This window comes from Mya arenaria, chromosome 14 (assembly GCF_026914265.1).
Source record: "Mya arenaria isolate MELC-2E11 chromosome 14, ASM2691426v1".
Taxonomy (NCBI): Eukaryota; Metazoa; Mollusca; class Bivalvia; order Myida; family Myidae; genus Mya; species Mya arenaria.
The window spans coordinates 63,586,732-63,601,045 of NC_069135.1; the positions used below are offsets into that span (position 1 = coordinate 63,586,732).

The 14,314-nt window shown below is 37.0% G+C and overlaps 1 protein-coding gene across 1 annotated transcript; it reads left to right on the top strand.

Annotated features, from left to right (window-relative positions):
* Positions 1–566: 566 nt before the first annotated feature.
* On the top strand, positions 567–13,945 carry LOC128217815 (uncharacterized). Its single transcript, XM_052925213.1, has 4 exons — positions 567–708; positions 6,725–7,728; positions 10,393–12,705; positions 12,975–13,945. Exons 2-3 carry the CDS (start codon positions 6,732–6,734, stop codon positions 11,250–11,252), a joined length of 1,857 nt encoding a protein of 618 aa, XP_052781173.1. The 5' UTR covers positions 567–708; positions 6,725–6,731; the 3' UTR covers positions 11,253–12,705; positions 12,975–13,945.
* Positions 13,946–14,314: the final 369 nt, after the last annotated feature.

The window sequence follows — 14,314 nt, forward strand, 5'->3', positions numbered from 1 at the left end:
ATAAAAGTCATGAGTGAGATCCATATCTTGTCCTACTTAAGATGGTAAAGCGTATGCAAATGTAGATTTGTAACTGTAATTGTCGCGGGATATTCGGGATGGATGCAGATACCCGGAAAGAAGGCACCCCAGGCTTAAGGATCAGCTTCTGGCATCACTTTCTGCATGCCTTGCGATTGGAAGAACATCCTTCCTAATGTATTAAGTTCCGTCTGCAAAAAGTTGCGCAGGGGTCGGTCTTATTTGGTAGGCTAAATATGTCTTCTAAATAATATAATTTTCTATAGAACAAGCATAAGGGGAATATACACTTAAATGTACCATAGGATTCATAAGGATTAACAGAGGTGCTAAAACTTTAACATATATGCCTTTAAAACCAGATTTTGTTATCGAATAATCATTACTTCAATCGGCAATAGATAGAGGACCATGATATACCGGGATTTATCATCTAATCTTATTGATCACGCAGACCGGTATCAACATAAGCTGGGTACCGGATACCGGGTTTTAGCATCAACCATGATAACCTCCCTTATTTCTTATCAAGGAAGTTACTACTTTCGTTTTTGAAGACGCCTGAAATTCGTTGACTATCCAAACTGCAACTATTTAAATCATACAACCACATCTGAAAGTAATGAGTTGTGTTCTTAAGATATTCGAGTAACTATCGGAAAGGACTTTATTCAACAGTCAACAAGAGTAAGTATAAAATAGTATTATTTCGGGTGGTGATTAAACTCGGTACCCGGTATCGATATTGGGAAAATCCGGTATCTCAGTTTATGATACCTGATTATGTCGATATCGGGTGTTTCGTCACAGTCGATACTGGTAAATATAATATTCTCTAAAGAAATCCCGTTTATCGATAGGCCCGGTATCAATGTCCACAATAATCAACTATGACTTTGAATATCTTAAAAAAAAAAAAAAAAAAAAAAACAACAGAAAAGAGAGTTTGATTTCAAGAACGAAAAATAGTATAATTAACATGTATTAGTAGGTTGACAGTCACCTTAAAATTACACACTTTTATCAAGCTGTAAATCTTAAATACAATATATTTTATTTCAATAGTAATTGTCTTTTAATTCTAGTGTGATATTTGGCAGGGTTTTTTCACCAAATATTGTGAAGAGGCCTAGCCTTTTCATTTTGTGAATTTTAAACGCGTGAAATTCTGCAAATTGGGATATTTAAATGCGTAAACGTCTCAAAATGGGAAATTCAACATATGAGGATTGAAGACACCTTTTAAACACGGGTCAAGGTATCCATATGAAACTTGGAACTCGTGTTAAAAAAAGGCTCATATCATACATGTGAGTCTTCTTCAAGCTGATTTTTATCCCCCGCCTTGAAAAGGCGAGGGGATATAGTAATGGTAGGCGCGATTCCGTGCGTGTGTGCGTGCGTGTGTGCGTTCGTGCGTGTGTGCGTTCGTGCGTGCGTGTGTGCGGCCGTCCGTCCCACATTCATTTCTACCAAACTTTCACAGATTGATGATCATAAAGTGAAGCAGCACATAGGAAGGGTTTTCCCGATTCGACCATTTTTGAAAGAGTTATTGCCCTTTGCTTATTTTACATTTTAAATTGGTTTCTTCGCAACTCCTCCTACGTTTTTCATGCGATTTTTACCAAACTTTCACAGATTGATAACCATAAAGTGCAGCAGCGCATATTGTAAGGCTTTTGCAATTTGACCATTTTTGAAAGAGTAATTGCCCTTTGCTTATTTTACATTTAAAATTGGTTTCTTCGCAACTCCTCTTACGTTTTTTATGCAATTCCTACCAAACTTTCACAGATTGATGATCATAAAGTGAAGCAGTGCATATTGTCGGACTTTCCTGGTTTGACCATTTTCCCGATTCGACCATTTTTGAAAGAGTTCTTGCCCTTTGCTTATTTTACATTTAAGATTGGTTTCTGCGCAACTCCTCTAACGTTTTTCATGCGATTTCTACCAAACTTTCACAGATTGATGATCATACAGTGAAGCAGTGCATATTGTCTGGCTTTTGTGATTTGACCATTTTTGAAAGAGTTATTGCCCTTTGCTTATTTTACATTTAAAACTGGTTTCTTCGCAAATCCTCTTACATTTTTCATGTGATTTCTACCAAACTTTCACAGATTGATAACTATATAGTGACGCAGCGCATAGTGTCGTTTTTTTGCGATTCGGCCGTTTTTGAAAGAGTTATTGCCCTTTTTTACAATTAAAATTGGTTTCTTCACAACTTCTCTTACAATTTCCATGCAATTTCTACCAAAGTTTCACAGATTGATGACTATATAGTCCCACAGCGCATATTGTCAGTTTTTCGCAATTCGACCATTTTTGAAAAAGTTATTGCCCTTTCTTTATTTTACATTTAAAATTGGTTTCTTCGCAACTCCTCTTACGTTTATGACTATATAGTGAAGCAGCGCATTTTGTCAGGCTTTTGCAATTTGACCATTTTTGAAAGAGTTATTGCGCTTTCTTAATTTCACGCATTTCTTATGTTCCTGAGGAACTACCCTTACCATTGATTGGCTTTCGTTACAAAAAAATGTCCCCATGAGACGGGGGATAAGCTGTCTGTGACCGCTTTTGTTTTCATAAAATGTAATACCTTTTTAATATGAAATGTGTAAAAACACTCCACAGGGTCATGTTTGAAACGTCTAAAATGTATGGACTTCCAATTGATACACATGTAGATCTGATTGGGGAGAAATCATGTCTTTGACTTCACTTTTTTAACATGACGCAATGACAAGAGAGGGAGAGAGATTAGTTTTAATCTTCATAGAGTTGATTCTAAATCGAGTTAAAGAATTGATAACAATATACGGACTAATTGGTTCTCAAATAACGTTTAAATTATACATCATTCTTCTTATGTTAACTAAAAAGATAAAAAGAATTTGCTCAAACAGAATAAATTAGTATTGTAAATTTTTGAAGTATGATCTTCCTTTTCGGGAAAAATACCTTGGAATTGTGAAAAAAATATCTGGAAATTGGGAAAATATGCCATTTTTCCCAATTGTGAAGTAGCCTAATTTCGGCCTCTAGCAAAGAAGGTAAAAAAACCCTGTTTGGGGAATAGATTTGGAAAGAAGTAATTCATTTTAATGAACACCCAGTGTGTGTTGATCTTTAAAAGTTAAAGTGTAATAGGTCTTATATGTATGCAAAATCGTATACAATTCTGTTGTCTACATGCCTTAAAACATGTCTTTGCTGGTGTATGTGTTATTATGGCAATGAGCTTGTAATGCTTAGATCAAAATAAATAGTCTGTTCTGGTCTGATTTCAAATATAACATCTACAAACATGCCTATCTGAGAAAGGTTCTGTTCATTCCAAACATGAGGAAATTACAAGTACAGTGAAACGGTTGAGAATGTATACATCTTATAATATTTTAACTTCAGGTATATGCGGCATGATAACTCCCCGCTGTGCATCCCTTGTTTATTGCACTTGTCTCACAGCATTGGGTCATTTTCCTGTGTATCTGTTAATTGGTACATGGCCTTTTAAAGTTGACACTTTCAGAGTAGATAATCTCATTGTCCGACTTCTCAAATTATTGTATAAACAATATACATAACTAAATGAATTAATCAGAGTTATAAACAAATACGAGTAAATATTTTAACACTCGTAAGTGTTTTAATATTAATAAATACACAATTATGATCTGACGTTTACGGGCTCTGAAGTAATCAGTTATACTGACCCATGAAAGAACGTGTCATAAAAGACTAATCAAAGGGCTAATTGGTGTTTCTTATTGCTGCCTTAAACCCTATGTCATTTGTGGTCTCATTCAAAAATGCTGTTCCGAAAACTACTTCACAACATGCCTTGTTTTCGATGCACAAATTTCTCCCTATAGAAATATACGAATACATCAAGAAATGAAATATTGTGTAAATCGTGTGACTGTGCATAATTGTAACAGAACGCTTTCTCGTTTAGTATTTCCAAAATACATAGAACTAAGAAAAACTCAAAGCAACATATTTTGTACTGAATAAAAAAGACACTTTAATCATATAACATTCTTTATAATATTAATAGCATTATTTAAGTGCTAACTGCTATAATGTTTAAAACAATTCGGTGTAGCATAATATTTTATTAAAACATTTTCTTCAGATTTAAAAAGAAATCAGAACTTTCTATTATAAAGTGGTATATATGCAAAATAAATATTGCTATAAACATTTTATTGTTTGATGCAATTAAAAAATGGAATGAACATCCCGACACTGGCGCTCACACATTCATTAATTGGCAACACGTGTGACACGTGTCATAAAGGGGCTTCATATCACCATTAGTTTATGTTTATTAGCACAATTTATGATTCCGGATTATGTTGGTACCAGGTTTAACGTCACAGTCGGTACCGGGTAATATATAATACTCCCTTCAGAAATCCCGGTATCAATCCCGGTATAGGCCCGGTATCAATGTCACTGGACTTAGAAAGACTTTCATTTATTCCGACATTTTTATGTTTCCATGTTGCCAACAGTTTGCCGTACCAAAAAATCTTACAAGGAATCCTGGCCTTTGTATGGACTAAGTTTTAGGGCAGGTTTAAGTTTTAGTCCAAGTTGGGATTTTCACTTATAAGTCCAATACCATTCATTCAATTGACTTAATACTACACACAGTTGTTCAGTGCCATTACATAAGGAGGTAAGATAACTCCATGGGCCGTATTCAATAAGCATCTTAATAATATTTTTCAACTAAGTGAAAATTTGCCACTTTTTCTAATTTGAATTTTAAGAAAACGAACAATGTTTGTACAACAAAAATATGAAAATAAGCAAGAAAATGGTCTCAACAATATATGCATATGAATAAATCTGATGAAAAGTAGCGGGTATTTAAAATAATCTTTGTCAAAAGTTACGAATTTCTCACTAAGTTGAAAATATCAACTAAGATGCTTATTGAATTAACTTAATACTTCACACAGAGGCTCAGAGCCATCACATAATGAGGTTAGATAACTCCATATTATCTTTTATTCAAATTATGGCCCCTGATTGACTATGGAACTTAGGTTAAAGCAGGTTGGGATATCTATTTATAACATCTATACCTTAATTCAATTGACTTAATACTTCACACAATTGTTCAGGACCATCAAACAATGAGGTTACATTATACCATATTATCCTTAATACAAGTAATAGCCCCTGCTTGACTTCGGTTAAAGTTTTAGGTCAAGTTAAAGTTTAGGGCAAGTTGGGATTTTAATAAAAAAACTTCTACACCTTTCATTCAATGCACTTAATAAAATTCAAAATTATTGACGACCATCTTACAACAAGAAACATAACTCCATTTTAACTCTAAATACAAATTATGGCCCTTGAATTTTTTTTTTTTTTTTTTTTAATTTTATTGTAATTTCCTTCTAAGAACACATGTTTATATTCTTAACCACAGTTACATTAAGTGAAAACGAGGTATTTGAATGTCTTGCGTCATTGTTCGGGCGGGCTGGTGGGAGGGTAGCATCAAAGGCATCTTATGTATCGAACAATTTTAGATAGGGTTGACATAAAAAGACGAAACTTGGTATATACGAAGATACCTTTTATGAGAATGCTTTTGAGGCCCCTACGATTAAGGTCAATGTAACTTTTAATAGAAAAAGGGTTGGTATTGAATTACTTAAGTAAGGGTCTACATATTGTGACCAAACATGGTGTATAGGAAGAGTTTATAGAGACCTTTTCTGAGATTGTGTTTTGAGCCCCGAGATCTCTGGTCTAGGTCAAGGTCACTGTTGTTAAAAAAGAAACATGGTAAGTACTGAATAACTCAAGTAAGGGTTGACAACGTGTGACCAAACTTGGTATATAGGACAGGTTTATGCAGAGCTTTCATGGTTTGCCTTTTGGGACCCTAGAGTCAAGGTCACTGTTACTAAAAATAGATTACAGTTTCAGTTATGTGACCAAACATGATATGTAGGAAGAGTGTATGGAGGATTTTTATGAGATTGTGTTTGGGCCCTTAGAATCAAGGTCACTGTTACAAAGAAATAGAAGAAAGCAGTTGAAACTGAACCTCTTCTGCCAATCATTAAAAACCTGGTTTTGTCACATCGCGATTCTTGTTTACATATTACATCGTTATTGTATTCACTTCTAAGTTAAAGCGGCGTTGTTGAGCGCGCTGTCTTACGACAGCTCTTTTTAGTGTTTCCAGGAGGTCTCAAACCAAACTTTTAGCTACCTTCAATTTGAAATGGTGCATTCTTGTGTGATGTTCGCACAGTTTCTTCACTAGATTTCAACTATGGTTATTTGTAGAAAATAATTGTGGGGGGTGGTGCCAGGTTGACGGCAAAATTCACCAGCACATTATGGGTAGGGTAGCACCGGGCGCATGCTCACTTAATTTGTTTTCTCTTTTATTTCAATATAGCAGAAGGAGGTAATTAAATAGGCAAAAAATGCATCATTGCGGCTTTCAAATTTAAAAACTTTCTGTGGGGACTACCCCCACCTCCCCTGTCAACAATTTAATTTAAATAATTTTCGGTTCTGAGGGAGTCGCGCATGTCAAAATATTACGTTCCTTTGTTTTCCCCCTCGATTATCAACTCCTGGGTCCGCTCCTGTAAATCGTTTAGAACTTCGTAAACCGAGTGTATATTTGACAATCACATTATGATTTTAGACTCAAGATGGATGCAGTCTCAGGGAAAAAGGCACCCGAGGGAACTGGATCGGTGTCTGACCACACATTCTGCCAGACATGTGCGAACGATGGCAAGGACATCCCTCCTGATGCCTTCTGTACCGTCTGCAAGGAGTTCCTGTGTTCCAACTGTGCCAGAGTACACAAGAACATGACGTTAACCAAAAGCCACCCTCTTCAGGACAAGAGTACCATGCCTTCTTCACTCCAACCAGAGAGTGAGAATAAGGATTTTACGGAAACATGTCAACGCCATGCCGAAGAGTTCATAAAATACTTTTGTCCCAATCACGAGACACTTCTGTGTGGAGACTGCTTGGCTGAGAAAGAACACAGCTCATGCACTATTGAAAGGATTTCTCAAGTGGCAACGCGGTACAAGGAGGGCTCAAAATACAACGGTCTGAAGGCAGGACTTGTCCAGGTGGTCAATGACATCGGCAACCTTTCAGACAACATACAAGCGAGCATGAAATATATTGATGAAGAGAGCTTTACAAATATCAATGCGCTTCGAAAGTTCAGGAATGAAATCAACCAATACCTGGATAAGAGGGAACAAGAGTTACTGGAAGAAATTGAGCAGAAGAAACAAAAATTACAAAGCCTGTTGAGTGAACTAAAATCAAATTGCCAAGACATACAAGCTGCCACTGAGAAGCTCAAGGTCGAGCTACAAGCCAAGGAGGTCAACAGTAACCAGTTGTTCATATCTGGAACAAGGGCAATTAAGGAGTTAGTCGGTTTTCAGTCAGCCCTTAAAGACATCAGAGGTAAAAAAAGTGTGTCATACTTCAAGTTCACAAGGGACCCCACCACAAAACAGCTGCTGGCTTCATGCACAGCAATTGGCAGAGTGGATCAGGTGGCGTCAGATTTGGCAGACCATGTGGCATCAGATTTGGCAGACCAAGTGGCGTCAGATTTGGCAGACCAGTTGGCGTTAAATTTGGCAGACCAGCAGACAAAACCTCAGGTGTCAGGTAAGCAACCAAAGCAGTTATATTACAATTAGGTTTCATGTTTTATTTAAATCTTTTGTTTTACGCCATGTGACTTTATTGCCCTCCATTCTCCATGTCAATTGGGATTCGTATAATTTCCTTTAAAACACAAGTTAATCCAGAATCGGAAGCGTGTGCTTGAACGTGTGTGTGTGTGTTCATGTGTGTTGTGCCTGTGAGTGTTCTATGTGTTCGGTTTAGTATTGAATTAATTATCTGCAGTGTAAAGTACACAGCGTATGTCTTGGTATGACCTCAAAATACGTTGTTTTCAGACATTGCATCAATTCACTTTATTTCACTTTTTCAGACTATTTTAAGACGGCATTAACATTTATTAATGGTACAGCGTTGTCATCATAGGTAGCAGTATCGGTAAAAGATTATTTCATATATTTATATCTTTTATTAAAAGATATCTGTATTATATTATAGCTTGCATAGGCGGCAGTTCCAGTCACATATTTATTATATTTGTTATATATATATATTAGTGATTGCAACGAGTACCCGAGTACTCGAGTACTAGATCAATCATCAGAGTAACCGAGTACCAAATCTCTGCTCGAGTACTCGAAAAAAATGTTATTGTTTTTAATAAAACTCACCAAATACACGATTTACAGACTTAAGTTTAAGATCTGACGCGTTTCCAAGACGATAATTTACGTTACCTCTAAACCCCACTGTGTATACAATTGACCCTAATAAATTAATTATATATGTATGCCTTACAACTTCAATCACTGTACACTTCTCTTCTTATTGATACTGCCCACTTTGTTTACATCGTTTACTTCTGATGTTGATACCGCCCTCAATGGTTACACTATTGTAACACTGTTTACTGTTTGGACTTGCATTGTCCCCTCTGGTTACACAGTATTCTTCTTTGGTTGATACTGCCTCATACACCTTTTACTTCTCTGACAGATACTATTCCCTGTGGTCACACCATATTCTTCTATTATAAAATCTTTCCCAAGTGGTTACACCGTATACTTCTCTGACTGATACTTATAGTTTTCCGATTGATAATTTCTCCTGTGATTACACCGTATACTTCTCTGACTGATACTTATAGTTTTCTGATTGATAATTTCTCCTGTAATTACACCGTATACTTCTCTGACTGATACTTATAGTTTTCTGATTGATAATTTCTCCTGTGATTACACCGTATACTTCTCTGACTGATACTTATAGTTTTCTGATTGATAATTTCTCCTGTGATTACACCGTATACTTCTCCGACTGATACTTATTGTTTTCTGATTGATAATTTCTCCTGTGATTACACCGAATACTTCTCTGACTGATACTAAATCCTGTGGCTACACCATTTTCTTATCTGATAGAAACTATCCACAGTGGTTACACCTTATACTTCTCTGACTGATACTATCTCATGTGGTTACACCTTATACTTCTCTGACTGATACTATCCCCTGTAGTTACACTTTATACTTCTCTGACTGATACTATCTCATGTGGTTACACCGTATACTACTCTGATTGATACTATATCCTGTGGTTACACCGTATTCTTCTCTGACTGATACTATCTCCTGTGGTTACACCGTTTAGTTCCCTGACTGACACTATATCCTGTGGTTACACCGTATACTTCTCTGACTGACACTATCTCCTGTGGTTAATACCGTATACTTCCCTGACTGATACCAACCCCCATGGTTACCCCGATTTTTTCTCTGACTGATACTGCCGCCAATTGTTACACCGTATTCTTCTCAGACTGATTCTGCCCCAGTGGTAACATTTTATACTCTCTGGGTGATACAACCCCCTATGGTCACACCGGTTACTTTTCTGACTGGTACTGCCCCCTATGGTTACACCGTGTACTTCACTGATTGTCACTGTCTCATATTGTTACACCGTACACTCCCTGGCTGATACTGCCCCCTATGCTGGATGTTTCTTTATAACAATAACTTTCGGACTTATTTGTGATTAGTATCGAAACAAGGGAGGCATAAAGTAGTTTATTGTCAGTGTGATCACTACTTGAGTGTTATGACAAAGCAGCTGATAATCATTAAAAATAACGGGCGAAAATAAGAAGGGCGGGTAACCGGAAACAAACTGGGTGTTTTACATTTTATTGGGTGTTTCACAAACTATGACACCAATATTTTGCTAAGTATTTACTGTAATAATCCTTTGATTTCATTCAAATTTAAAGGTGTTTAAATACATATTGTTATTCAAAATAAAGGATTAATCCAAACACACTTTTAAGTATGATTGTTCTAATATCATTTGAGATAACATAATTTTTATCACCAAAACTGAGTTATAAGTTTCAAAAATATGAAATGCACAAAACGCGGCAAGTGTAGTTAATTATATGAATTATGTCCATACAATTTACTAATTGTTTAGATTTGCAAACAATCCCAGATAATTTATTTTAAAGCTTCAAGTATCTCTTTGTGTACATGCCCATTTTTATATTGTTTCATACATGAACGTTCCATCAAGGTCATGAACACATCTTTAGATACATCTGTTCACTATGAACATATCTAAGTTTGCTTAATGTTAAATACCTGCGAAGTAGACATAAATAAACCTTTTTTCAAGTTGTTGTTCATGAAAAGTTTTATTTCGATATTTCAGCCTTAAACCAAGGCCGTGCAGACCTAAGACAGTACCAGTTTAGCAAGCTGTCTGGCATTCCAGTGAAGACGGCAGCAGACACTAGTAACTGCTTCCTGACCGGTGTGGCCTTTCTGTCCAGAGACAGGCTCCTACTGGCTGACTTCAAAAATAACTCAATAAAGCTTGTGGACACCACTACCAACAAGATGGTGTCCCAGGTGAAACTTCCCAGTGGCCCGTGGGGCCTGTGTCTCCTGCCCGGGAACAGGGCAGCCGTCACTCTACCTTTGGTGGAAAAGATACAGTTCGTATCTACTCAGAGAATTGTCACACTACAGGATGTTGTTAAAGTAGATGGAGCATGTCGTGGAATAGATTTCTGTGATGACAACTTGATAGTGTCCTTCCACCAACCAGGTAAGGTTGTGATGATGGACATGACGGGAAAGGTGAAGAAGAGTGTGGACAATGACAGCAGTGGAAAACCTTTGTTTCAGCATTCGTTGAATCTGACAGTGACCAGAGAGAGCCAGACTCCTTCGGTCCTTTATGTCTCAGACTTGGACACCCACACCATAACCAAGCTGAGCATGTCACTAGAGGTGCTCCAGTCGTACCAAGATCCGTTACTGAAATACCCACGTGGTCTGGCACCCGTGGGGGACAACCAGCTGCTCGTGTGTGGGAGTATCAGTGACAACATCGTGTTACTGGACACGCTCACAGGCGAGAAAACCCAACTGTTGGGGATAAAAGAGGAGATAAAGAACCCATACAGTGTGGCTTACTGTTCACAGAAGAAGATGATGTTTGTCACCTGCAGTCCATCAGGTAGACCTAAATTGGAGAATTTCGTGAAAGTCTTCAAAGTTGCGTAACAATTGCATTAACTTTAACATAAATTGATGTCAGTTTAAAAATATGTTATGTGTCTTTATGAAAAGGCATATGTTTTTCAGTGTTAATAAAAAGAGTTAATTCGGCATAAATTGTATTATAATCTAAGGACCTTTTCTTTAATCCTAATCAATGTGGAACAGATAAAATAATTGTAATATTGTTATCTTTGCTATGCAAACAAAACATGCTTGGTTACCTTCTAAAATATTCTTAAATATCAATGCATATATTTAGTTATACGAGGGATGATCAATAATTACGTAGACTGGTCCCATAATTTTTTTCATACTACTTGCAACATATTAGAATTTGTACCATTTAAAAGAGGAAACATTTTTCTTTGACTGCCTTAATTAGAATAGCATGAATATCCTAGTGCGAAAAAAATGATATAATGCATCCATAGTAACGCGCTACTGGCCCAGGTGAAGTTTTGTCGTACGTATGCTGAATTAAAAACATCATGAAATAAATATCAGCTGCAGAAATCCGCGTTTCTGTTTGACGAGGTTTCCGTGACGTCATCTGAAAATATGACGTCATTCGGCCGTTACATATTTAAATAAACAACATCTGCTCTATGACAATCACGCGTGCTATGAGTTTCAAATTGACTTCACAAGAACGTTTGGAAATTCGCGCAAACATTAAATTTTGCAAAGAAATAGGGAAAAAACCATCCGAAACGTACAAGTTACTAAAGATGACACGTGGAGAAATCTGCGTTTGCCGTGCGCTGGTTTTCAAGTGGCATCGACGCTTTTCCGATGGCCGACAGTCCCTTGAAGAAGATGCAGGTCGTGGACGGAAGTCAACAATCGGACCGTCAGCCGTGACGTCACATGGAGAGAAACTGATGGCGGACTGCAGAATGAATGTACGGGAGTTGTCAGAGGCTGCCAATGTCAGCTATGGAACCGCACACAGCATTCTAACCACCGAATTAAACATGCGGAAAGTATTTAGCAGTATTTATTTCTCTTGTACAATGATTTTCAATTTACAATAGCATAATAACACTTTAATATTGGATCGATTGGGGAATATTCAAATTGTTGCAAATTATTGTGATGAACACTAAAATGTTATCAATTGTTCAAAATCACATTTTGTTATTTTGATTGCCGATGTGTATGCATTTGTAGGTTCACGCGCGCTTGGTGCCACGCATCCTGACCGACATCGAGAGAGACAGGTGCATGAAGGAGTCACGACTAATGAGACCTGGCTATATCTGAGAGACTCAGAGATCCAGAGACCAAGGCACAGTCGGCTGTATTGAAGAGAGGTGGGTCACCGCCACCTGAGAAAGCCCGAGTTTCACGTACCGCCGGTTAACAGATGTACATGATGTTTGCGGATTGTCGGGGAATGATCCTGTGTCACGCGGTGTCTGTTGGGAGAACGGAAAACGCGGAGTATTATTCGAAGGTAATATTAATTTAAAGTAAATAACAACAATTTTCCATCAGATGAAGTTCAGTTATTTTTAATTTGCATATTACATATTGTAAAACCTGTTCAATATATCAACATTGGTGTAAATCCATTCGCGCAAATTGTTGAATCATAATACAGATACTTATATTTATCTTTTAGTTGTCAAACACCTGTCATGAATATAAACGCAAAGTAATTAGCACACTCCTAACTATAATGTGGCATTATGACTCTTAAAACTTTTTTAACATTGTGAACAGGTGCTCGGCCGTGATCTCATCCGGGCGCTTAGAAAGATGAGGAGAGACATCCCTGTTGATCATTTCATCCTCCATCAGGATAATGCCCCACCTCATACTGCGGCCACCACTCAGATTGATATTAGCGTCCAAGGTATAGAGGTTCTTCCACATCCGCCGTACACACCTGACATGGCCCCGTTTGACTTTGCTATTTTCCTGGAGTTGAAGTCTCACCTCAAAGGTCGCCGATTTGAAAGTTTACGGGAGCTACATTCGGCTGCAAACGCATTGATACACCAGTAACCAGCAGCTTACTATCGGGATATTATCTTCAACAAATGGCCAAAGAGACACGAACGCTGCTTACAATGGTCTTTGAGAAGAAGTAAGATCACACCAGACGTATCTTGAACAACTTCAGGATAGGCGACGTCGTTGATGATCTCGAACTGATCGCGACGCGAACCGACAGCGCGATAGTGTGCGTCTTCAAGTAGCCGTGATTTGGTGTAGGAGTCAGACATTTCTGATATTTACAGACGCAGTTGAGGATAGAACGACGTGTTTGTCTATGTACTTTTATTAATGCAAGTCTTATACTAGTAATGATATAGAGACAGTCTACGTATTAATTGATCATCTCTCGTATGTCACCAATTCATGCTGTTGTCAAGAACCTATAAGTATAAATGACGTTTATATGATGACGTGTGTACATGGATGAATGTTACCAATATGAGGACAATGGATAATTGTAGTATTAGTTTACTTTAACTCACATATTATCCTGAATAGTTTTTGTGCTGTATTTTCCTAAAAGCCATAATTGTATGGCTTGTTTTCAATTCGTCTTCAGGAATAATGCAGCAGTTGTTGAACACAAAAATTTGGCTCTGTTTCTGGTCAAAATGAGTTTGAGATGCTATTTGTGGACAATACATAAAAATCGTTGCCATTAATCAAATACATGATAAATGTTGTAAGTTTGACTTAACACGTGGGGATAAAACAGAAAATTTCTTTCCGAATATGGAGTCAAATACCTGTGGTTTCAACTTGTTTGCATCCAAACAGTAGGGACCTATCATATGTTTTTATATTGCAAACTATTAATTATTATATATTTCGGTTTCGTTGTTCAGTGTTACAATAGAAACTCCTCAAAGCGACGAAAATCCGTTTTTCAAGATTTGTGTAAAGAGATGAAAAGGACATATTAAATAGAAAATAAATATATAGATGGATAAGGGAAATCATAAAAGGTATATATGCTTTCCTGAGTAAAAATAAGAGCACATTAGTGAAAACTCTAGCGCTTCTTATTTTACACTAACTGCATGTTAGTTATCAATAGTACA

Excerpts from the sequence above, each read along its gene's own strand:
- LOC128217815 (XM_052925213.1), top strand. The coding sequence starts at position 6,732 with ATGGATGCAGTCTCAGGGAAAAAGGCACCCGAGGGAACTGGATCGGTG. Across the intron at positions 7,729-10,392 it reads GACAAAACCTCAGGTGTCAG|CCTTAAACCAAGGCCGTGCA; the intron begins GTAAGCAACCAA and ends TCGATATTTCAG.